Source organism: Acanthopagrus latus, chromosome 21, assembly GCF_904848185.1.
Source record: "Acanthopagrus latus isolate v.2019 chromosome 21, fAcaLat1.1, whole genome shotgun sequence".
NCBI lineage: Eukaryota > Metazoa > Chordata > Actinopteri > Spariformes > Sparidae > Acanthopagrus > Acanthopagrus latus.
In genome coordinates this window covers 21,410,830-21,437,377 of record NC_051059.1, presented here as the reverse complement: position 1 = coordinate 21,437,377, position 26,548 = coordinate 21,410,830, and the positions used below count along the sequence as shown (strand labels likewise).

Here is a 26,548-nt window from a genome sequence, read left to right as displayed (position 1 = left end):
CTTTGGAGCCACTATCGTAGCTATATATCTATAGGTATAATGAGCCTGCTCTTAATCTTGCATGTTTAAACTTGATACTAGTGTCAGGTAGCATGATGGGACCTACACAGCCAACACGTGAGCAGAGCAGGAACAAGTTTTCTATAATCAGGAGTTGCATCAGTCACACGTGGCCTACTGTTGTCAAGGTTCCTGGCTCAATAGAAATGTGTATCAGTGTTTCATTTGCAGCCGCACGAACACATTAACATTTGATGGTAAAAAAAAGGGGGTTTATGATTCTGACACATTCCTAAATGTATTTCCGTTACGTTGCAATGAATCAACCTCTGGTGGGTCCATGTTTAAGTTTCCCCCTGCAGGAAAAACGGCCTCTCTCGCAGCACATTTCTATAAAGGGCTCAGTGCCAATACATACCTTACAGGCACCGCATACTGTAGTTTCGTAAAGCAGCACTGAGAGATCTTTACCGCTCAAAAGTAGGTCAGCCTCACGTGTTTGCACCCTCTCCTTTTTCGCCGAGGCCCGAACAATTACACCCGCCACGTTCACCACAGAGGGTCGTCAATATACGACTCTGTGGTCTTCAGCAGACAGTAGGCGTGAGGAGATGGTATGCTGCCATTTTGAGTTTAATTCACACGCTGACATACACTTTGATACATACATTGTTTGCCCGTCTGTGAGTGCATGTAAATAGTTTGCTCCTAATGCACTCCCATTTTTTTTTTTTTTTACCCACATTGTTTACTGTGAGCCCAGGGACACTGTGCCCGTAAAGACTCAGTGACAGGAATGTCTGTGGCTTTGATTAAGTCAAACCACAATGTGTAAATCACATGAGGCGCAACAGAAAAAGGGGCCTTGTGAATGAGTATTGCAGCACGACTTGCTCAATCCCTGTGTGGCTGGTTTTACTGGACTGTTATCTCTTGTTCGACACAATGGCTCATATTAACATCGGCAACATGACGGATTGATCCCTTGATATGTTTAGACTCAACAACCCAATAAAGTGGACTGCAGGGGGGGGTTTAATAAGATTTAATTTTGTATTTCTTGCTGTTGGCTGGTAGATAAAAAAAAAAAATCTATGGTAAATTTATCACGCGGACAGAAAATCTGATGAGGGGGAGAGTAACAGGAAATTTTCTCAAGAGCAGCTCCTGAGGGGCGACACCGGAAGTAGTGCTTGCGACTCCTTTCAGCCTACAGTTCATTACCAGCTTCGATTTCAAATATCTCGCAATCACAGGTTGATGTGACTTGATGTGCTGGCAAGCAAACATCAGCTACTTGCCATCTAACAGGAAGAGTGACAATGACGCTACAGTAAGTGATGAATAGAAATCTCTAGAGTCGAAAATGTAAAAAAAAAAAAAAATGAGGCTGTTATTGACATGACATGGTTATTTAGAGTGATATAATTGGGGGGGATCAATCATATGTTTTTCCAGGATGTGGGGGTCGTGTCAATCCCTCCCTGGGATTTATGTCCTCATTAAAACGCTGAGACGAAAGGCGGCTGTCACTTTAGATTTCAGTGACGATCAACACGTCGGTCTTCACTCGTTAAACAATGGAACCGCGTGCCAAAGCGATTACGCTCACTGTATTAATGATTGTGCCCCACAGTTGCTGTCAAGACCAACAGAACCACAATCTTCTAATTTCATTAATATTGAGTCGGAACTTGGAAACCGCACTTTGTACGTGTATTCAGCCCGTCCTCCTCAGAAAAACCACCCTAGAGGTCGACTGCAAGCAACTTATAATGACCCGTACTGACCTTTTTGTTGTGTGTTGAACTCTTCTTAGCACAATTTCTGTGGATAGTCCTGCATTTCTTCACTGTCGGACTTCTACATAGGCAGTACTGTTCATCTTCTCTCACACCATGACTCAAAATACAAGCTTGTTCTGCTCTAGTGTTAACAAATACAAATGTAAAGGTATGGTAAGTATTTCTGAAGCTCATGTTAGCTCTTGCAAACTTCTATTTCAAGCACGAAGAGAGAGATCAAACTCTCTGATGATTATGATGATAATAAACACCACAGCATACCATCATACTGACAATGCAGTGAAAAACACTGTGAAAAAAAAGATGACATACATTCTGGCATTCAATTTTAAAAACTCTCTTGCCACGAAACTCTCCTAACCTTTTACCTCATTAATAATATTTTTTATTTTACGGGAGTACACAATAACTACTCAACCGGTTTTCCACAAATCTTGGATGAAGGATGGGTCTTAAAAAAACAGACCCCATTGATATTTTGGTGCAGATTCAGAATTTTTCTCTCTCTAATTTTAAAGTTACAAGATCATTTTTTAACTTTTTTTTCCCCTTTTTTTTTCAGGGAATAATGGTATAATAATGCATGGATCTTGATGGAAAATATGTACTTGGGTGGCTGGTATCTCTGAGTGAGTACAAACTTAGCTTAAATTATGGTTAAGCAGCTATGGGTGGTTTACATGGTTATTTCATTCTTGAACCCTCGTTACTGAAGAGACAGGACACAAGTGTGAAGTGTAAAGAAAGAAAAACTTTATTGATGTTTTTCTGACACAACCGTTACATTTCAACATACTGCAGTTTACAAAAATCCAAAGCTTTCTCGCAGTTAGACAAAAAGCCCTCTGAGAAGAAAGTGGTGTTAAAAGATCACATCATCATACACACATTTATAAAAACCTTTATATCAAAACGATAGGATTTAACCCCCCCCCACTCATTAATCTTTTATCAACGGCAACGCAGGGCAGCATTCTGCAACAGGTCAAAGCCCCCATCTTGCATGCAAACACACTTCACCCATTGACAAGCTTTTTCGACAGAGTCGCCTCTGCGACTGAATCAAATCCACTTTGGTTTACATCATTCATATTAAACTCCAATCGATCCATTTTAAATGCTCACATGTTCAGAGTTTAATCAAAAAAAGGCACGGCATTTGCATTTGGGAGTCAAAATATCGCGGCAACACACAGTCCCAACACACAACTCACCACAACTAGCAAAAATAATAAAGAAAACAGTTTTATCAAAGTAAACAACATTGGAAAGCCTCTATGTAGCTGATAGTTAAAAATCAATGAATCAACATCACAAGACAATTTCAGGTAAACACTCAGTGAAATCACAGATGCACACACACACACTCAAATTCTCTCTCTCTCTCTCTCTATTCATCTAACAGCCACTCTTTTTGCTTCACCACATTCTTACCCCTCAGCTTCCTCTTGTTGGCCTCCTGAGTTACCCTAAGTATGCTACTACACAGAGGAGTGTCTGTGGGCCTGAGGATGTTTTCTTTTTCAGCTGAAGACCTGACACTGGACCTCATCCTTCTAGGAAAACGCCCGGAGGATGGTTTAAGCCGAAAATACCTCCATCTGTTTTTGTCTCTGTGACTGACAGATGGAAGCACATCTTGTTATCTTTATGACGTTACACTTTTCCCGAGTGTGGTGGACTGACCAACTTGCTGATCTTGAACACTGTCGCAGTGTTTGTCGGTATGTCAGAATATATCAGAGCCCTAGCAGGTAGCAGCCAACAGGAGGAGCTGACAGGCCCTTTTACTGCCTCTACCATATGTCACATGAAAGCAAGGAACATTTACTGATACAGTAAAAAAAAAAAAAAAAAAAAGAGAAAAAAAGAAAATCATTGTATTCTACATTGAACAGGATTCTGTCAAAGTGCACAATTGGGGCTCTCAGTTACAGAAATAAAAAACACAAAAAAACAAGAGAGATACATTTAAATACAAATTAAACAAAGAAAACATATTAAAGTTATATTCACAGCAATATCTCTAGTCTATCAACACCTATTGTAAGTAAAAGGTGACTTTTACTGACCATGAGCCACATCACCCAAGTCCTCGTCATTCAGAACTCTTAACCTCTTCCCTGCGCGAGGCATAGCACTGCTACACCGACCTACGCCTTTAGCTGACCAATTAACACGCATACACACATACACACCTGGAGGTATCTATGGTTACCCCGAGTTACATCTTGACATGTAAACGCACAGGTGAGAGGTGCCACTATCAGTGTGAAAAGTTCTGTTGACAGAAGTGAGCAGTAGTGCAGTGTTTACACTAGAATTCAAAGAGCCTTTTTAAACCCGGCATTAACATGACTTGAGTGACCACCCGTGATCAGATCTCACTTAACCACCTGTTTAGAACTGAGTGCAGTATGATGTGTTTACACAGAGAGTGAAAGAAATTAATGTATAGTATTTGCAGAATTTACAGTAAAGTTTCAAACGTTTCCCAAGTTTATCTTAACTAAAAAACTAACAAAATTGGGTCATTTTTTTAAGTGGAAGTCTGGGGACTTTTTCCACAGGCGTCAATAAAGCAGCCTACACTGGTTACTGTTCACTGTATTTGTACAAATCTGACATGTTTACCATCAATAAACATGTTGATTTATTCAATGCATTTAGTGTGAATGGTGAAACCATCTTAAACAGTGCGTTCATACAGCTGCTAAATGTTGGCAGGTAAGATGCGGAGTAGCAGACAGGCTGGCACCGCGATATCACAACACCTGGTAACTTTTAACAAGGAAAGAAACAATTTAAAGTATTAAATGTAATGCCAAATTTACAAGAAGGTGGAGTGATTTACAATTTGTCGTAGCTGTTTCACCAAGTTTCTCTTCACTCAATAACTCTCAAAATTGTGTTATTTTTCAAGGGAGCCTGGGGTTATTGCAGTTACTAGTGTGGGGAAATCTGCTGCTTACACTGGCACGTAAGAGAGCCCAAAAACATTACACCTGTTGTTGTGGCTTCTTCTGTTGTCTCACAGAGGACGAAAGTTGTGTGGGTGGCCCCTTTAAGATGGCCCAGGACTCACACTGGCATGCTGCCACACATTAGTGTTTACACTGCAAAAGATACGTGGTCAAATGCAAACCAGACCACCTCGACAAGTGGCTTGAATGTGTGTTGGTGGTCATTTACCCGTGTATTTAGAGCTGTCCACTTGTGATCGGGTCACCCGAGATGCAGAGTCAATGCCAAGTCTGAACGGGCTCTTTGATAAACCTCCTAGGCTCCAACAAACGTAGACCAGACCATGTCGTAAAAGTCACACATGGGCATACATACATACCAAACATGCACACCACTTATTCAGAGCAGTCTTCGAGTTTGATCTACAAAGGCTTCTCACATCTACAAAACCACCCACAAGCCCAGTACACCAACAAACACATTGATATGAAACTGACACACTAAAGCTACCTATAATACAATACACATTCAATTATATAAAAAAGTATAACTTAAAAAAAATAAAAAAATAAAAAGTCAGTAATGAGTGTAATAATAATTATTATAATGGAGCAAAGTAAAGCTTAAAGGGACATATCAGTGTGGATAAGAAACTGTGAGGTGATGACACAGCTGGAGCTAGAAAATGGGAAACACACATGGGAAGTGGAACGAGGCGATAACGTGGAGAGAAGTGTGGAAAAAGGAAACAAGGGTGCAGAGCTAACAGTGGCTATGTTCCAATATTTTCGTACAGCCTTTGTTTTTTAACTCTCCTGTCAACCTTGCTGTAGGTCAACAGGCGAGACCAACTTGTATCTATGAACACTGATATTGTGGAAGAGCAGCTGACTGACTGTTTACCACAATTTTATCAGGTCATTTAGAGTCTCGAGGAAAAGAGCTAAAAAAAAAACGGAGGATAGTTCTTCTTGTATGTTCTTTACCTGTAAGTGTGTAACTGCATGGAGAGCAGTGGGGTCAGAAACGTGACCTGGCTGCTCATCTGTGCATTATAAAATACATTTATTCGGATGGCAGATCATTCTTGGCTCATTCTTGTGAGGGCTTTTTAGCACTATTTTGTTCATAAGTACACTCTGTGACCATTTCAGCTCATGAGCGACTGAGATCACAGTGTAAAAGTTACAATGCACAGTAGTGAAAGCACAGTGTTCGGAGAGGACTCAGTTGATTATCAATACTAAAAAACGTTATGAGGGGTTTGAGCCCTATTCAGTATCAAATTAGAAATAAAATGTTTATATTCAATACTAAAATATTTATTATTCATTGGCCTTCTTCAGCAAATGGTACTTGCGAAGGTGTGATCCCAAGACCCTGATGGGACACTGCTGAAAGCTCTATGAAGAGCTCCTCGATGATCCTAAAGTTAAGAATGAATCTCCAAGCTCTAATTACAATTATATGATAATCAAAACAAGTACTTTTTGGTAATTCAACAAGTTATCGTGCCTCAAACATCAGTCCAATATTCATTATCATTAGCACTTTTCTTTAATTCTCTCACATATGATCCATTACTTCCCACCTTGTGCCATCACTACTTATGCAAGAATGTCTGCCGTGTTGATCTGACTCCAATCTAGCTCAGGCTACACACAAATCATCAACATTATCCGCTACTGACAATTTTGGCAGAGGAGCTAAAATTATGGTACAGAACAGCAAAAGATTCAGAGCACCCGATGAGTACTGCTACATGACACTGTGAGAAAATAAATTAGCTCAATGATACTGTGGACTGAGCTACTACATGTGCCCATTTGAAAGAAGTGTGTGTGTGTGTGTGTGTTTGTGTTTGTGCTGTGCATGGAGTGAACTTGAAGAGCTGAAGTTCTTTAGTGTGTGTGTGCATGCGTGTGTGTTTGCTCTTCGAGCTTGTTTATGGTCAGAGCTTGTGATACTTGTCGTTGTAGCGATGGATGGTTACACAGCCGTGGTAGGAGATTGGCCGTGGCATGGCTGCCACCCCTGTGATGATACCCGTAGCCGGGTCATAACACAGGATGGTGTCTGTTGCTTCGCCGCTTTCCCCTCTGCCGCCGAGGATGAAGATCTTACCATTGCACACTGACATGCCACAGCTCTCCTGCGGGGAGGTAGGGAGAGAAATTAGCAGCAGCAGCTTAGCATGACACTTGCGGCTTCAGTCTTGTAACAGTTCAAGTGTTTCGTATCTGCATTTCTTCAATTCCAATACCTGTTTGTTAAAGGTCTGAACCACGTGCATCCAGTAGTCCTCTATGGGGTCATAGCAGAAAATGGACTTGGTGAGACCACCGCACACATAGATCAGGTTGTTGAGGGACACTGCTGTGATACAGCGCTTGGCGATGGGGATGTTGGCCCGTAGCAACCAAGTGTCTGTCTCTGGGTCATAACACTGAACCTGTGATATACAGTTACAAATAGTTAGTTTGAATAACAAATTGCATGACAAATGCGCGATATTTTAGCAGGATTGGAGTTTGTAAATCTATTGTATATATTACTAAGTATGATGATAGGATACTCAGATTTCTATTATTTGTTAGCTGACTGTGTGGTTTCTTCTTTGTTAAGCCTGGAATGTTATATGTAAACTATTGGATAACATTTCCCTATTTTGACACTTTCATATTTTTCATCTATTCTATTATTGCTCGTGATTATTCTCTTTTCCTCTTCCTTTCTTGCACTGTCAAGGACATTCACTCAGCTTCATTGTACACTGTGCAGTGAGAAGAAAAGGGACATACTCCTCATATGTCTTTAATATGTACCATGTGGTGGGAAAGTAGTTGCTCAATATAAAAGATGAAATATATGTAGCCCATTCTGAGGTTTTACTGACTGCTCTGTGGGCAGACAAATGCCTGACTTTATGTGGGTTTAGTGTACAATCCAAGCATTCTCTCGCCCACTTCTCTTTAAAATAGCCTCATTCCAAAACAGCTTTGTCCGTGACTCCAGCTAACGCGAACACAAGATCTCACTAACACGGAAAAGGACCTTAGGGATGTATGTTAATGACCCTGTGAGGAGACTCCAGCGATAAGTAGTTCTAAGGAACTACAGCCAGCTAGATCTCTTGTCCCTTTAGGCCACGTGGAGCCAGGTCAGAGATGCCATTAGAGAAATGCAGATGTTAACTCTTATCAGGCTGCCTCTCTGTCTGTGGATGTGTGTTTTATAGCCTGTGTAGACATAAACAAACCAACTATTCCATAGAGGAAAAGAAAATGCTTCTACAGAAATTTGGGTTCCTGCAAATGCCACCACCTTCCTGTTTACTACCAACATCCTGGCTGTCAGTCAAAACACAATGAATGTCAAGCACTGATCTCTTGGGTCACAGGAGTGTACAGAGACACCGCTGGCATGTCAAAAGTGTAAGATCTGACTTGCAATCTTTTTCTGTTTTATTCAAATTAGCAGAATGTCACATCACATCATTGCCATCTCATTAAGCGTATCCGTTTTTACATATGACTCATTGTTGTGAAACAAAACCTGTAATACTGCACAGTTTTATCAGGATCAACCAGACTGACCAGGATATTAGCGTTATCACGTCAGTTGAACTGCCAATCAGTGATGTTCAACAGGAAGAGGTGCAGTCTCTGATTCTGTGGATATCTGTACCTCTTTATTTTTGGCATCTTTTTACCAAGGAAAAATGTTATCTCTCTGGGTTAGGCCACAACACTTGGCTTGGCTTACTTTGTCTCTTCAGTTGCCAGTAGGAGGGTCGATAAGTATGCCCTATTAACGTGTTATCCTTCACTTAAAACATAAAAATAATGCAGTCTGTCAATGTATTTCTCTTATCATTACTGCAAACATGACACTTAAGCTTGTTATTTAAAAGCATTGCCTTATTTGAATGCATACCTGTCTTCAACTTGAGTTCACAACCCATTTGAAAGCATACTTTGAATAAAATGTGCCTTCGCACAGCCCTCCTATCTATTAAGGGTATAATTACTGAAAACAAGACACAAAAAGTCCCTTAGCTGTCACCACTATGTGCCTTAGTGTCTGGTGTGTTGCACCTTGTCTGAGCAGGTGTCGTCGTCCGGCCCGCCTCCTATGACAAAGAGCTTGCCGGCACAGCTCGCCACGGCCGGAGAGCTGACAGCCTCTTTCATTGGAGCCACCTCTGTCCAGCGGTTGGAGAAAGAGTCGTAACACTCGACGCTGCTGAGGCGGCTCTGCCCATCATAGCCGCCTACAGCATAGACCTGAGGGCAGACACACAAAACACATCATGAGTTAGGGAAATTATGAGTAATGTTAACGTGCGACATACAAGTTTCCACCTATACTACGTAAAAAGAAACACATATGTATTCAAGGTCACTAGTTTGTGAGTTTGAACAATAGTTTCAACGTCAGCACTTCAAGAACCAGTCTATCAGGTGCAGAGGAAACGTGACGTACTGCTTCTGAACAAGCACCACTATCCCTGCCCTTGTTGTTGCAGGCACAAATGCATTTGCTTACCTTGAACTTCGCTTCCTGCTAACTGTCAGTATCGACGCAAGAATCCCTGAGGCCAAAACCTGAGCCGCATTTTCTTTTTCTTTTGTTTGCAGTAGGATAATAGATAATCAAACCTGAACCAGGAACACACACAACGTACAAAACATACACATGCATAAACCTGACTGGAAGTATTAGACAATGACACATTGTGTTGACATAAGATATGATCTCTGACACGTGCCTTCTTGTTACACATACTACCCCCCCTGGAGTGCAAAGTATGGGGAAAAACTGAAAAACTTGTATCTAGAGAACAGGAATTTTTTTTTTTAAAAAGCAGGTTGATTATCCGGTATGGTCAATTTGTACTTCCTCATTAATATTCTCTGGAGAGGAGATCAAGTAGTGGTGGCAATTCTGGTTATGAGCTCAACACTTCTCTTATGCAATAAAAACCTTCAGGCTGTTTCTGTCTCTCCACAAAATCTGAAGCACAAACAAGTGCAGAGGGCAGAGAAAGAGAGAGAAAAATAAAGCTGTGGAAGAAAGAGGGAACAAAAAGACGGAAGTGGATGGGGTTCATGGATATTTGCATCAACACCTGGGCTGATTGATAGCACTCCCGCCTTTTTTTAACTGAAAATTTGATACAGAGAAAAACAAAACCACCGTGAACTTGTTCTCTAACTTCTCAGGTGGTGCTCCTAAAAGTACTGCTGTCGCCATCTGACTTCAATGTGTTTTCAGTGACAAACAACATGCCACTCCAACCCACATTCAGTGGAGCTCAACTGCCAAACTGTAAGACAATGGGGCGCCAGGATCAACTGAAAATTGTTTATTTTGTACTCCTTGATACGGCTGATGGCAAGTGATAAATGCTGGTTGTTTGTTGCCAAAAATGAAAGACATTTGAGAGAAACAATAGAGAGATAGGACGAGTGTTTGGCACACAGAGATAAAGTTAATCAAATGCAAGTTGAATATGTTAAGAGAGGCTTTAAAAGCATTTGTTTTTCCATTGGCTTTGAAGGGCTGGTTTCATGTATTTTTAACCCATGCTAGTTTTATTTGACCAAACTATTAACAGCAATATCTCACCAAAAACCATGTCTCAAACCTTGCTGAATGCAATTCACTTTAGAGCCTGAAAGATGTATCCGTTGGCTAATATGGGCCTCTCACAGATGTACTGACATTAGTGTATATGCTGTTCAAAATTAGCAAGTTTACTGTTTGAGTACACTGGTGTTATTCTAAACAATAGTTTTTTGTAAAACTATAAATTATCTTGCCTCCATTAAGTATCTTTTTATCGGCAGATATATCAATATCATGATTTTTTTAGTACCTAATATTGGTATCAGCCTTAACAATCAAATATTGGTCTGGCTCTAGTTTATTTGAACTACTTGATACCAAAGAGTAGTCCCTGTAAAAGCAGTTGACAGTGAATTCTGTGGATAATCCGGAATAACAGGGACAGGACAGGGACAAATACAGAAACGTTTTTCAGCATTTATGTGAACTGACCCTTTAGTGCTCCATTGAGGATATCCAGACACTACCTTGTTTAAAGACAGTAGTGGTAGGGAGTGGGGGTTGGGGAGCGCTGGATCACTCTTTTCTTTTTGCTCTCCACACTCTGCAGTCACTCAATAAAACATCCCACCAGTTTTCAATATATCAATAAAGGCGCATTCCACATTAGTTCGATAATAGTAGCACATACTCTAAACCGACTTGAGGTATATGGCCATCACATTAACACAGAGCTAACATGACTCACGACTCTCTGTGGAAACACTGGCCAAACGCAACGTTCACGGCCTTGTTAAAGAACACGTTCAAACACTTACAATGGCTGAATGATTAACTGCTTCCTTAGCACGCAGAGAAGTGAGAAGTAGTAGTGAAAAGATGGAGAGAAAGATAGACTTACAGTATAACAAAGAAAGAAAGAGAGAGAGTGAGTGAAACTTTATGATAGATGAGAGCAGCCGTCACCAAGTGCAGCCATAACAGGGAGAGGAAAACAACTGGTGACCTATTTTTTGCTTATACTCTATTGAAACAAGGACAAGACAGAATGCAGGACACTGACAAGTGTGTGTGTTCTTGTACTTATATCACAGTAAGAACTGGCTTTAGAAGCCAAGACTAAGGTTGTGGTAAAACTAAGTGAATGGATGTAGCTAATGCATGGCGTGCACAAATATAGAAAGACAAATGGAGGCGTTCCTGTGTGTGCAAAGTAGAAACATTTGACTTATCAACCAAAGATGCAAATTGTTTAATTAGTGGGGAGGAAGGCAGCGTGAAAAAAGCAAACACGTTCATTATACGGGCTTGTTTACAGCAGTCATCAGTGAGTTCTCCATACTTGTGACTGGAGCATCTGTGCTGAACATCAAAAGGGGAAATTACAGACTGAAAGAGGAAATGAATGGGTACAAACCCAGGGGAAGGGGGGACTGAATTCTGAGGAACAACCAGCAACAAAGACATACATCGTAACGCAAGAGATACTGTCCGTAACTGAGATAAGAAGGCATTTCTAATCTGGAATGAAAACAGAACCTTTCCAAAGAACAATAAGGGTTCTTTGGAAAGGTTCTCTCTGACCCTTTGGCGAATAGATGTGAGGAAATCAAATGGGCAAAATATTGCAGACGCCACGGTTCCGAGGAAAAATGAAAAAACAAGATGCACTTAACACAAAATAAGGTAATTTCAGAGAATTATTCATCTTCAGTCAGCAGACTGGGCAGTAACAGACCAAAGGTACCAAACAGGACGAAGCCACTCGACTCTGAACTCTTAAGAGTTCTTCAGAAAGAAGAAAACAAGAGAAGGGAAGGGCAAAAAAAGAGGACATAACCACATGTGTGTGACAGATACAGGAAGTGGTCAGAGACAAGAGCCTGGTTGGGATTTAATATCTCCAAGGAATCTGTTTTTAAAGGAAGGGTAAAAAAAAAAGTGTGTGTTTATACACCATATATGTACCACTGCATCTTATATGCTGTGTTTGATGCCTGGCCAGTTTAACTCCTAAGTTGTGGCCAGGCCTTGGACTTCAGTATGTACATACAGTACATATAAGGTACAAATTTTTACTATGCCGTCTAATTTTAGCATGAAATAATTTTTGCATGACAGTCAGCTGCAGATCAGAAAGTTTAAACTTCCTTTAAAGTTCTTAAGAGTCAAGTTAAATGGCAGCCATGTCCGTCGTCTTGTTTTCACCATACCTTGATGCATGACTCACTTTGGAGTTAATTACTGACTTTTATTGCCACCGTGTGATCGTCCAGCTGCTTACCTCACTGCTTTGAAGGAGGAGGAGGAGGACCAGTGTGGAGTTTGAAGGCACACGTGTGTTTGTTGTTTCTGTGGCAAGGCAGCTAAGCATTTTGGGTGTTGTTTGGAAGTCACTGAAAATTCAATTCAAATCAGCCCGAAGGAGACCTCCTTAAAAATAAAAACCGTATGTTTGCACAACTGCTGCAGATGACAGGACCCTCTCCTGAGTCATGCCCCCTCTGACAAAGTAAACAATGTGCTGTTTTAGCCCAAAGCTTTCCAAGAATACTTGTACTTGGGTTCATGTTCTTTATGTGTCTATACAAGTGTGTGTACTTGTGTGCATGATGGTTAAAGCAGACACATGACTGTTTGACAGTGGTGTGTTGGTCTGAGTCATCTCTGTTTATACTCAACCAAGACAATCAATGGCTGTCCTCCTTTACACGGCACTAATTACAGATAATTACAGTTCAGGGACTTTTCGCGAGGCATACATGCCATTGTCTTATAAGTGGTCAACAATTGTTATGAATCAAGTCTGTACAAATGAAAACAGGCTTGAGTATCTGGTTATAGAGCATTTCAAAACACAACATGTGATTACAAATATTTTACAGGTTACGTATATACATAGTTATTTGTAATAATGATAGAGTTCCGGTTCTTGTAACTAGAATGCAGCATACCATAGGAACATGAACAGCCTTGCACTGTATATAGTACACTGTAGATTATGCCCACGTTTGCAAGCCACAGTGTGTGTTAACAGGCTTATCAGGCTTATCTATGGCCACTCGAAGCTTACGTGATTGAGCAGAGATGTGAGCAACATGATAGGGGAAGAATCTTGCCCTTAACTTAGAAGTGTGAAGTGCTGGCACAGGTCCATTAACCTCCCATTGCCCTCAATAAGAATGTCCACCTAGTCTTATACTACAGACTGTAAATAGAAACAGCTCTAGAGTGGAAGCAGAGATTGAGGATTGATGATCAGCTCACATGTGGACATTAGCTCTACTGACGATCTCTGTTTTGGATCTGACATATAGAGAACTAGGGTGATATTCATAGGCACATAGAAAAGTTTAATACAAAATTTGCAAGAGTAACTGAAAGCAGTGACTAAACTATTTTACATGTGTGGGGTAGGTCATGTGTCATTCCAGGAGCTGAGGCTCTCATTTATATGCTGGCATTGATAAAGACAAACTTCTTTCTCTCTGTTGAAGCTGTTCCTGTGTATCCGGGATGTGTAAGATGAGCTGGCACCAGTTGTTTACAAACCCTGGGGTGATGAACGGATGCATCATATACAAATATACACAGACCAACATGGAAGATACCGGTTAAGCAGAAAGCAGGCTAAATAGGTCTGCAATTACTCAGTGTGACTTTTTTTCTGCCACCGGTGAGTGACTTGGATTTAGGACTATATAGTTAATGTGAATCATCACAAAGAATGCAAAACCTGAGTTCAAATTCCTCCCAGCCGGCAGGTATTTTTAGTGAGATGTATGATTGTGAAAGGTATGTAACTGACACAGTCCAATAGTTCCATGGAACGTTGTTATTGGCTTTAAAGGAAGTGACTCCACAGAATTTCCTCATTGTGGAATGTACACCACCTTGAACTTTACCTCAGCTAAGCTAGTAACAGGTAACTGAGACGAGTGTATGAACTGCATTTTCTTCCAGTTCCTCTGAAGCACACCTGACTCTGAGTTCTTAATTTCCTGAGAAACCAAACTTGCTTGCTTTATTGAAAGTGTTTGTGCTTTGGTTTTTTCTTGAGTTAAGGGTGTATGGCGTAGCAACAGAGCCACGCAAGCCTCCACAGCTGATGTGCCCCTTCTTAAAAATTTAACCATTAGGAAAATTAATCAAAAACACTTATCTCATTATGATTACGGCTCCATAGTCGCTCCATTTCATAAAGCAAATTAAAAGCATCAAAATGTTTCCTTTGGGGTATACAGAGGATCAGATAATGTTGGAGGCAGCTGTTTAGTGTTGCTATCAACGAGTGAAATCTGACACTTCGGTTCCTACGTCAGAGGCATCAAGAGTGGGGTAAACACACACATAGATGCGTAAACGCGGCTTGAAACTCCCTCCATACCTTGCCCAGAAGAACGCCCATCTTGTGTCTCCAGCGACCTTTGTTGAGAGAAGCCACTCTGATCCACAGGTTGAGCTGGGAGTTGTACATCCACACATCCCTGCTGTTGATACGGCCACCTAAAAACACAGAGACAAAAACATGCTACATAAAAGTTTACATTCAAGATGACAGTTGAGACAATTGTGGGCTCAGTTTGAGTAGTTGTGGTAGAAGTAAATTCTCATCATTCTTAATGCAGTTGATCAGATATAAATGTCTGTCAAAGTAATGTTTTATGTTATAACTTGGGCGGAGTTGACCGGTGCCTAATGAGTTCACCTAGCAAATAAAAGGTTTCCTCACATGCAGTCAAATACTGATAGTAGTCTATGTAAAGATACACAAACACACGTACCCACATTGACGTAGTATCATGTTTCATTATGTATGCACCTGTGTTCAAGAACCGGCTATTTTTAAATGATCGTCAAAGCGAACACGCCTTCATCAGGATCTTTCCAGCCAACAGGGCAAGTGAAGTATGACTGAGTGGCTCATCTGTTGTCTCTGGGTAAACATGCACTCTGAGAGGCTGTAGAGAATAATAACAGTCACGCGACCAGACTACGCTGTGGCCGACACAATTTCAACTAGCCCTAACATGCGTCCTTGTTCGCTCTGTAAGCCACCCCTCCATAGCTGATCCACAACCAGACACACACACCTGTGAGTTGATTCTCAACAGACTGAGGAAAAAAAAAATCTTACAGTGGCTAACACAAGCTAATTGTTTAGCATGGCCAATGGACAAAGATGTTAATAAATGCAGGTTCACTAAGGAACCAGTACACCACAAGGAGTTACTGGTTATGAATCAGGCTTAATCTAATGCTGATGCCTCTATATGACCTACATTAGCAAACCAAACAATGAGAAGATTGTCTGTTATCAGGCTGGATTCCCTGGGAAACAGGTTGTTAAATTAGGATTATGAGGATGAATTGAGGAGTGTCACAGTTTGAAGAAAGAAGCTGCTCTGTAGTCTGGTGGTACGGCAGTGGATACTTCTGTCTTGCTAGATGGCAGCAGAATCACTGGCTAACGTTGGCCAGACCAAGACCTTAACAACAGGAGGCTCATACCACTTCTTTCCACAGGAGCCGCTGGACTCAACAAAACACAATGCTCTTTGTAGCTGCTTTAAGTTGAAAAGGATAAATTATCCAAAAATCCATTTGGAAAAACAAGGTGAACTTTATGACTCCCACCCTGGTATTAGATGTGGAAGCAATTATCTGCTGGCTTTTAACCATCAATGAGAATTATAATAATAATGGAAGAATTTTACCTCGGAGCTTGGGTGTAGCACAGATACCAACTAGACTCAAGCACATAAACAGAGAGATCAGTGACAATGTGTGTTATTTCACATGGGGACCAAAACTGATCACATGGTGATATCAATTAACAAAATACAGATTATGCACCTTTAAATCACACCTCTCACTGTCAAAACTCATGTTCTTTAACAGCTGGGATGAAAGTGCTTTAATGAAAAATGTCTTAATCCCTTATGTGTCTGCAACTTGCTGCTGGGTGTTTTATTTGTACAGAGCTATGTGGGTGGTTATATGGAACAATCATAAAGGCACTTTAAAAAAAAACTACCAGTGTAAACAAAAGGTGTCTAGGCCTTTTTTGTATTCACATGCAGACAAAGAAGAGTTTTTTTTTGTTGCATAGCTGACAGACTGGACAGGTGGGTTAGGTTATTAGACATGTGTTTTTATCAGGACAAAAGAGTCTGATTAAATAAATCTGCTGCCAAACGTGTTGGGGAGTAAATAATAGTCAGCCATTCTAAATTATACTGTAGCACTATAAGAGAGGAGACAGTGGAGGAAGTTAGTCTGCCACATGTATTTGCTCAATAATCTGCCGGATAGTGTAAGAGTCAGACAGTCTGCTGCCCTTTAGGTATATGTTTCCAAAGATTTGCATGTTGTTGAGCTGTGTCGCTTCAAAGAGAGCCTTGCAGACCTAAAAAGTTTAAAGAGTTAATACATTCCAAAGGTGGTCTTTTCCCCCAAAAACTCCCCCTGCTAATCACTGTTATGAAGGAACAAGAGGCGGTAACTTTGGGAGGTCCCTTTGACTGCATTTTAGGAGTTATGCATTGCTCACAGTTACATGCAGTTTTATTGCAAAAGCTGCTGTGACTATGAACATGCAACCCTCAGTAATGTGTGATGTGAGTGCATGTGTTTTGCTGCTCATTAGCTGATTAAGACATTTTCCAAATGCTATCATTTCCTGGAGTGAGGTAAGAGAGCAAAGAAAAATGTACTTCATGTTGCTACATTAAACGAAACATAACACATCAAGATAACAATTGAGTTGACTGTAATCTTAAGTACACCTGAACTCAAAGCACTTCAGTGTTAGTCCACCACTCCAGGTCTCACTGAGTGTAATGTTACTGATGCGATAGAGTCCCTGTTCCTGCACAAAACCTAAGGGGTTTTGTACACTCGGTCGAGCAACGTGCTATTTAAGACCACAGCTAACTGCAGCTGTGCTCGACACTGGAGCCCCTCCAAGGTATTTGCACCAGTTCCCAGTGTGAGGAGAGGGGCAGACAGACATAATGGAGGTATGTGTGGGAAAATACTGAAAGAGTGCGAGACAAAAATAAGGGGATTAATGTGTCAAGGCATCTGTTGCAACAAAAAAAACTCTGCAATTAAGATGATAATATGTAATAATGTAGGTTAATAGCGTGAATGTATGTGTATGAGACTGAGAATCAAGGGGGGAAGGGGGTCGTGTTGACTTTTCCAGGCAGAGCTTGAGGGTAAATTGATAGCGAACACGTGAGGACTTGGCACGGTGAGAGCAGCTCTGTTGAAGGGGAGAAGGGGAGTCTTTTTTTTCTGTCTCCTTCTGCAGTTTTTTTCCTTTTCTCTATATCTTTCAACGGCTGTTTTTGTCCAGCAGTGTTTTGCAGCTCATATGAAGCATGTTCGAGCATGAACAGTTCCAGCAGGAACATTTGAACTCGATGCATATTCTTGGAAACAACTTCACAGAAAAAAGAAGAAAAAAACTCTCAACCTTGATGCCCTCCATCCAACAACCGGACTGAACTGTGTCGTGTACACAGCACATGTTCACATTCATCAGCTGAGATGAATGATGTCATACTAATGTCTTGTTTAATCTAGATCTTGTTTTCACCAAAAGGGCCTTACGCCACACTTGGCTTGTGCTAAAGACCAAAAATTCAGCAGCCTTGCCAGGAATCCATGAGAGCTAAAATATCTAAGATTAAGGTTTATTTAAAGCTAGTATCAGTGAAGTCTAAAATCAAAAAGGGATGTTAGATTGTTGCATGACAAAGATCCCAGAAAGCTGCTGAACCGATGTAAAAAGGTGCTGACCCTGATGATTGGCAGAAGGAAGTCAGGAGGAATGAGCCAGCCAATGAATGCTCTCTTAGCACGGAGGCCAGAGTGAACATCCAGATGTTGCTCTCATATTTTCCTTCAGCTCAAACAGGCTGTGGCTGTAAAAATAACACAAGGCAAACTGCCACCATGGCCTTTCCTGCCGCTCCACTGGGGGATTAGATGGCAAGCTGAGCATGGGCAGACACTGAGCGTGGCCCTTAAGTGTGTACTATTAAATTATTCTTTTTTTGGGATGACACAATCTTTACAACTATTGAGAGAAGGTGAACTTTGTAACAACCAAGACCATACAGAGTCTAAGCACAGAAGACATCTGTGTAATAGCATTTGTAATTTGTAACTTTTGGATTAGATTTAAAGTTACCAAAAGACACACCAAACTGTTTGATTGACCAATTATCAGATCCTATATATTTTTTAGTCTGGTTCCGATAACATCAACTAATTTAAAGATGTGCTTCTTGGTTTCTGATGCAGCCACCTCTCGACTCTTTAGTTGCATTCAATGTCCGGTCCACAACACAATCTGAATGGTTACAAGTTAAAAATAAGAGCCAATCAGTCTGCAATGGAAAGTTACCTTAAAGCTACTACTAGGGACTTGTTGTTTTGTTGATACTGACAGCCCCTTATGACAAAAGACAGTTAACTTTGTGTCATTCTGCACCACCACACTTTAGAGCAGCTTCTTTTCTCAGGCTGTGAGTCTCGGAGATTACTAATAATCAGCATCTGATTGACGGTCAGTCATCATCAGACATATCCCGACTAGATACTTCTTGCATTGCAGTTTTGCTGGTGCTCTTTTCAAGCCTTGATATCAACATGGCATTGAACTGGTAATAACAAATGTAGCAGGGCTCTTACCTGACACCAGAATGTCATTACGGAGGGCGCAGACAGCATACTCTGACTTGGTGAACTCAGGTAGTTTGGCCAGTGATTTCCACTCTCCTGTGACTGGATCATAGCACTCAGTGTAGGGCAGGTTGAAGCCACCCACTCTCTCACAACCCCCCACAACCACAATCACCTCAGAGTAGCCAGTCGACCTGCACGGAGGGAAGCAGACGAGGTAAGATGAAGGGACAGACGTGGATAATTAAAAGGTGGAAGGGGGAATATCAGCAAGTTCATAAAAACACAAACAGAAGAAGAGCATGTTTAAATCACAGACTTGGTATCTGGTATCTAATTAAATGCTATATATGTGTAGGCCTATACAAAGGGTATGAAGACATGTAAACATACACATGTCAACACTTTGAGGGATTTCTAATTACAGAGGGCAGACATTTGTGCCAGGAGAAAAACAGAGTGGTGGTTTCCACATGAATATCTTTTCATTTATCTTCAAGGCACAGTTCAGCTTACAATGAAAGGTATCAATCTAGGGGACAACACAAACACACTTGGGGCTAGACAGCTCAGTTTCCATGATCACAATGCTTTCCCATTATTGGCTGTTGAACACATGCCGTGGATATGACAGCATTTCCTACGGGGGATCTAATTAACAACAGCTTCTTTTCCTATTGTACCATTTGAAAAATGCTGAAAAAAGACCAGCGGCTTCACAGTGTAAAAGTTCCAGTACATTCTATATACCAATCAGTCAGTACAAAAAACATGTTTCTTTGAACCTTCACCCACATTTCTCTCTTTGTTTACTCAGTATGTGATGCAGGTAGAAGATTAGGGCAGTTTAATGGGCTTGTATACATCTAAGAGACGAAAAAGCCAAGGAGCGGTTTGACTTTATGTTTGTGCGTGTGATTAATTATATTCTAAAAGGCTTCCAAAGAAAAAAAAGCCCCACTGTAGGCGCAGAAAGGGGAGAAGCAGGCATCTGTTTTGAGCAGGAGCAGCTTTGGCCCTGAGGGCAAACGAAGCCGACAGTGCGGAGACTAAGTGTCTGATTGGCTTGCAGTGCTGATCTGAACAGATCTGCCTAGATACTGACACAATACACCTGTTATGAACTTCACGCAGCCTGATTAACTGACAACTGCTCACCAGCACTACAACCCTTACATCAGGTCCAACACACAAAGGCAGCTGCACTCCTGTTTGCTGTGCAGCAGGCCACCATATGGTCTGTTTAGTATCTCATTCATAAGGTTTCAGTCAACACTACAGCCAACAGGACACTCAACACAACACAAGAAACATGCAAAACAAAACAAAAAAACACCGGAAATAAGACACCATTTGGTAAGAATAGATACAAAGTGCACAGGTGGGGATTCTCAGAACCAAACACATCAGCCAGGTGAGTTACACCACTGGTATGATAACAAGACTCAACATTTCATGATTGCTGATTCTTGCATCACATGATTTTTTTTTTTCCAGCCAACTGGTCCGTGTACGAACATGTAATGCCTCCCTCATTATCATTTCCATTTCAGAATAGGGTTACAAAACCTGGCTCAGCCAATGACACACTTGTCTGTTCAGCACAAAAACCCTCCCAGTCACTCACTCTCACACACACACTCAGACACAACAACAACAAAGCCAGGAGCATCAAGTTCATGCACCGGTTGTAACCTCTGACTATACAATGTGGGGTAAAAGATCGACTCACTGCTCAAAAATACATGTTTTCATAACAACCTCTGACCTTTGTCATCACAGTGGAGAGACAAGACAAAAAGCCTGTCAGACAAGATCAAACTGCATCTTGTCTTCTTTGACAATAGAAAATGACTGCTGCATACCAAAGCAGAGGTAACATTCATCATTCGTGAGACTGAAGCACAGGATATATCAAAAGCATTTCATGAGACTAACAAGTCAACCTATTTCCATAAGCCAGTCTCAAGTGTAGAGACAGGGCAAACTGATTTATGAACCAGTGTCTGCTTCCCTGTGTAGATAACATCTAGGTGACATTAACTGTCGCCTTCCTCATAGCTCAAGTCAGCACTTTAGTTACCTGCGCGGACGAGTTCTGGGTGACATCATTTCATTTCCGAGCACGTGGTAGCGTCTTGCCTCATGGAGAAGCTGGTAGCACTCTGGAGCATTCTGGATGAGCTGGTCTCCCTCCACTGTTTGGACAAAGTAGTTGGGGTGCAGAAGGGGCAGGCGCACATGGTGCAGCAGAGCCTTCAGCATGGGCTTCCTGTGCTCCACGTTGCTGTACACCCATCGCATCACAGCCTCAAACACCACCTCCTCCTTACCAATAGACAGCTCATCGCTCCCAATGTACTCTTCCAGCTCTTCACTGCGTAAGTCAAGGAACTCTTCATGTTGAGCCACCTCTGAGAAGTTGGCCAGGGCATAACCGCGGCAGCGGCTGGCTAGCTGCTTCAGGGAATGGGCTTCTGCAAAGCGCTGGATGCCAACACAGTTGCACGGGTCCAGCTGGTCCTCCAGGAACTTTGCACAGGCATCACGCAGAGTGGCGATCTGGAACAGGCTGGAGGTCTCAAAGAGGAACTGGACATTCTCTGTGGTGATCTTGGCGCGGCCGGTGTAAACATAGGTGAGGAAGGAGTCCATCGCCTCGGCCAGGATGCCGTTGATCTCCACCAGCATCTCGCGACTCTCACGGTGATCATTGCAGAACATGGCTCTGAAGTAGGAGGAGCAGGCAGAGAGAACAGCGCGATGGCAAGGGAACTCACGGCCCTGCACGCTGATTACAACATCTGTGAAGAGGCGGCAGTCGCGAAATTCATTGAAGACCTGCAAGATGCCCTCTGAGTGGGATGCGCCAGAACAGAAGTCCAAGATGTCCTGGGTGGCTAAAGTTTTGGAGTCAACCTCAAACACCTTAGAGGAAAATAGCATGTACAAAGATTTGTAAATATTGTGGCATTGACTTGTTAAGACATAAGTTGCATGATAGAGAACATAGGTAATGTTTATTGGAGTGTTAATTTTGCTTAGTTTGTTTGACAGCACCTTGCGTTTGACAGCTGGTGAGTCTCTGATCCCAGAGTCCTCCCTGTTCATCCTTCTGCCCAGAATCAACACCATGGCTGCCACCTTCAACGAAGACCTCCTCTAGAGTTTAAGATGACCTGAGAATGGAGAGCAGACCAAATGGTAATCTTATGCAAACTTTACTGTAAAGTGCATGATTTGTATGGCATCATATCAGACGTGGTCGGGAGACAGCCACAAAGTCATAAATAGCAACTTAATTGGATCACTGTTGAACAAATTGAGAACATTCACCACAGCCAAACAAAGCACTCACAGAGCATAGCCACAAAGCGTGTATACAAAAAACATGTGACTCCTACAAACAAATTTCTCAAGCCCATGGGGTAGTGCTAAATTGTCTTACATCACTGTGTAAGACAAGTCGTTTCAAGGAATAAAAACTGCACACGAATCTGCGTGTCAAGTCCTCTGGCTCATAGATGGTGCAAAACAGTTGTGCCCTGCGGCACAATTAACTGCACGAAGCGGAAGATGACAAAGACACACAAGAGGGAAGAGAGGTTGAGCAACGGTTGGAAGGCCAACCTACATGTCAGTCAGGTTTGTTTTGAAAGAGAGTGGGGGCAGGGATGCTATCAGACACAATCACTGTTCGGTAAACAAGTGCAGCAAGTCAATTCTATTGATAACCGTGAGTAGTAAATTGTATTTAAGTCAAACCTGAAGTCTTACGACATGTGTCTTGTTTCTTTGTCTCACCTAAAGCAAACTATCAAGGTGCCTTTGTTGACCCTCACAAAGACTGTGTGTATTCAGGACAGCCAATAGTCAAGTTCAAGTTCAATCTAAACATTAGACTCTGTTATCTATGGCCATATGCATGTGTTGGCAGAAGGTCTAGCCTTTGCTCCTGTGAGGTCATTTATCTCAGGGTTATTTTTAAATCTATTCACGTGCTTTGTGTGCAAGCAGCAGCAGCAGCAGCACCTCCAACACACCAAGACCGGAGGACAGGTTTATCCACAGGTGTCTGACGCATGAAAGATAAAACTTGGTGACTCATATCCACTGAGGATGAAAACACTCAAATGACATAAAATTCAACGAATACCGTCAAATGGAATAACGGGTTTATATAACTTGTGTCCAGGAGAAATAAAGTAGCATAAAATTGAACTTGGCAGAGGTTTATGACAAAATAATACCATTATTTACTGTTATTTTAGGGTATTAAAACATAATCATGTATTGTTATGTGTTTTTACATCGTTAATATTTAAGTATTAATAACAAATAATCGTTATGTGCACAGATAATTAGCTAGGTAAACAGGCAGAACAGACAGCACGTAGCTCGGTTTACCGGACAAAGGAGACTTGCCTCGTGCCGACCGTTAGCCGTTGACAACACAGTTTAAAAATAAAGCAGCCGAGCCGTCGCTTCACTCAACATGTCGGGACAAAAGTCGAGCAAAAAGCAAGAAACAACACTAAATTCAGACTTTTACATGTTGCCGCTATGTGCTAAAAGTTGTTTACCTTATGCAGAAGTTTCCAGATGAAGCTTCCTCGTCAGCTGCAAGTGGAGCAAAAACAAAACAAACAACAACAGAAAAAAGTATGGAGAAAAAAAAAATATGATCTCTATCCTGAAAAAGTTTATCAGTATTTTTATATCATGTGCCCTCGAACAGTTATGTCAGACAGTTAAGGCTGTAACTGTAACTTCGCCGGGACATTTTGATTTTTCAGGTAGTGGTCAAAACAAAGAGCTCTAACTAGCTCACTGTAAACACAGACCCAATATATACTTGTCAGGCGAAAAAAAAAAAAAAAAAAATCCGGCCCACTGCGCCCACTCAGCTGGTGCTCCCGGTGCATTGTGGGTAAATGAGTTCGATTAAACGCTTTGTCGCTTACTGTCAGCCCATGGAGAAACACACTTCCCAAGCGCCCCGGGTTCTCCACGTGGCTGTCCTTTGTTTGCAAACAAACTGAACTTTTATGGGAGAAAAAGTTCACAACAAGAAGAGAGAGGGAGAGGTTGAGCAACACACGCAGAATAACACCAGTGTTGTTGCGCCACTGCTATAAACGGTTAACAGTACAGTATCAACCTTAAAATGTCGTTAAATACAGTTTTCGATATGAACAAAACACCAGCCTTACACGAACTTATATTTATATAGTTTCATATTTAGATATACACTTGCAAACAAAAAACATAGCCTAAAAAACCCCCACAGTGTATCTGTAATGTGATCTTATAGGCATGTGAAAACAGGATGAAACGCAGCATGCTACGTTTGTTTTTTTTTTCAGGTGAGGAGGAAGGAGGAGCTCAGTTTGGACAAAGGATGTCACAACTTCCTCAACTGCGTTGCAAGACTATTTCTCAGAGATCCCAGCTGAGTTCTCTGAAAGGGGTTCACGGTGTGATGAATGAACCGGTTCACTCTGTTTTTGGACCACTTGTCTAGTAGTACTGGGTAGATTTATACCCTTTACACCTCATAGGTCAGTCAGTCAAAGTTGAAGCATGCCTACAGGCATCCTTCCATCCTGTTTTTTTTATTTTATTTTTATTTTTTTAATATTATTAAAGTCTTTAAGTACTTTTTCAGTATAAAAACCTACGTTACAGCCGACAAAATGAAATATTCTTGACACTGTGTAACAGAAGCTATCACACAATAATAACCCTTCACTGTAAATATGCCTGTAAGTGTAATGGTATAACTCCCTCCTTCACAGTGTTTATACACACTTTTATCAGCTGTTTTAAATCACTAATAATATGTGGAAAAAAGAGGACGGAAAAATAAAACATATCAATGTCCCCGTCCTTGCTCCCAAAGAGTTTCCTTGCTCCTTTGTGCCCTTCTCTTTGTTCATCTGTTCTTTTCTTATTTATTTACTTGTGTATTTTCGTTTAATCTGTTGTTTGTGTTCAGTTTTCAATGCATCATGTCCACCCCTGCTGTTCACATTGTCCTGATACGTTTGAAGAATAACCCCATCTTGTTTTTTTGTAAATATCGCCTTATGCTAAATAAAATTACTAATAAAAGAAAAAAGAAATAGATGCTATGACAGGGTGCCCGTACAATATCAATCGTATTGGCACTTTCCTGTGTATATAACCCAAAGCCCAGTTGTGCTACTGAACATGTCTTCCATTAACATCACTCCTGCTCTGACCCATTTTTTGTCTTATAATGACATATCCATACTGACAACTCTTTAGGTACAGCAGGGATTTATGTCACCAGTCCGATGACCTCTTCTCCAGCTCGCTCTTGCAAATTTCAGGATGTTTTCCATAAGCCATGCAGAGATTAATCAAATCAGCTAAAGAAATCACTGGCTGTCCACTGCTCTAACTGGAAGAGATCGCCACCTCACGCTACCACAGCTGAGCCAAAAACATCATCTGAGACCCTGCACACCTGCAGTCACCATCTTTTTTAAACTGTTGCCCTCTGGCAGGCGCTACAGGTGAGTCAAAAACACAGATGTAAAGACTGTGACACAAACTGAGACAGTTTCTTTCCCAAGGCCACATCCACACAGAAAAACGCTCTTATCTTAAACATGTTTTGACCTCTCACGTGCAATACACGATCCTCACTTTTTATCTTTATATTTTCGTATATATATTGTTTTTTGTTCTGTTTTTATTCTACATTGTTGTAGCACCATGCAGAGTGGCACTGAGTACCTTACAGTGACAATTAAGGCATTCTGATTCTGATTCTGATAAGGTTTCGACACACTCCTGTCTTTGTCCTCCATTATTGTTTTCAGTCTCAGGGCTTTTTGTCAGCACTAGGCACTAACTGGAACGTTCTCAAGTTGAGACATTCGACGAGACACCAGCGTCTCAACCGGCCAACGTGGGTAAACACACCTACTGAGCTCAGGTTAGGAGCAGGTGAGAATATTGCACAATGAGGGTTGTTTTGTCCTCCAGGCAGCTGCTGTATGTTTTCACCAGGACAAAACGGTGTAATAAGAGAACACCATCAGTGAGATTAGCAGGATAAGCAACGCTGCCAGGAGCAAATATGTCTATTGAAAACACGTCCACTAGTCAGTAGAAATGAATTGGATATTAAAGAGCAGTGCAATTACAGTGCCATGGAAATTGATACAAAAATGTCAAACAATTGCAAAGGTGATTTTTGTTCACACCTGATCCACCCGCAGGTATAGAATTGCTGGCAGTGAGCAGCACAGAGGTTTTAATGGCTTACTGATCCCAAGCAAACAGACACATATATGCTGCAGGGAAGAGCAGCGACAGACAGATGAATGTGTCCCTCTGCTGTTCAGTCATCGTACCAGTTACAGATGGCACGCAGCACAGTCAGAAACATGACGCCACAGCCGGGATGTCTGACTCAGCGTTTCTATCCGCCGCGCCCTCTCCTCTGGTGCCTCAAATTGCCAAGTCAGTCAGTCAGA

The 26,548-nt window shown here is 41.5% G+C and overlaps 1 protein-coding gene across 2 annotated transcripts; it reads right to left on the bottom strand.

The window, feature by feature from the left end:
* Window positions 1-2,536: 2,536 nt before the first annotated feature.
* klhl24a (kelch-like family member 24a) lies at window positions 2,537-23,906 on the bottom strand. 2 transcript variants are annotated; one of them, XM_037083847.1, is made up of 8 exons: window positions 23,621-23,906; window positions 22,098-22,216; window positions 21,121-21,965; window positions 19,047-19,231; window positions 14,728-14,846; window positions 8,867-9,055; window positions 7,033-7,221; window positions 2,537-6,921 (listed from the first exon to the last, which is right to left on the bottom strand). In XM_037083847.1, the coding sequence occupies exons 2-8, from the start codon at window positions 22,170-22,172 to the stop codon at window positions 6,721-6,723; spliced, it is 1,803 nt and encodes a 600-aa protein (XP_036939742.1). In that variant the 5' UTR covers window positions 22,173-22,216; window positions 23,621-23,906; the 3' UTR covers window positions 2,537-6,720. The 2 variants fall into 2 exon arrangements, with proteins under 2 accessions (XP_036939742.1, XP_036939744.1); XM_037083849.1 differs by lacking the exon at window positions 23,621-23,906 and adding an exon at window positions 23,445-23,463.
* Window positions 23,907-26,548: the final 2,642 nt, after the last annotated feature.

Bases quoted from the DNA above. Each gene is read 5' to 3' on its own strand.
- klhl24a (XM_037083847.1), bottom strand. From the start codon at position 22,172: ATGGTGTTGATTCTGGGCAGAAGGATGAACAGGGAGGACTCTGGGATC. The intron at 19,232-21,120 runs GTAACTAAAGTG...CCCTCCGTGCAG, and splicing joins CCCAGAACTCGTCCGCGCAG to GTCGACTGGCTACTCTGAGG. The intron at 6,922-7,032 runs GTATTGGAATTG...ACCTCCCCGCAG, and splicing joins TTCAGACCTTTAACAAACAG to GAGAGCTGTGGCATGTCAGT.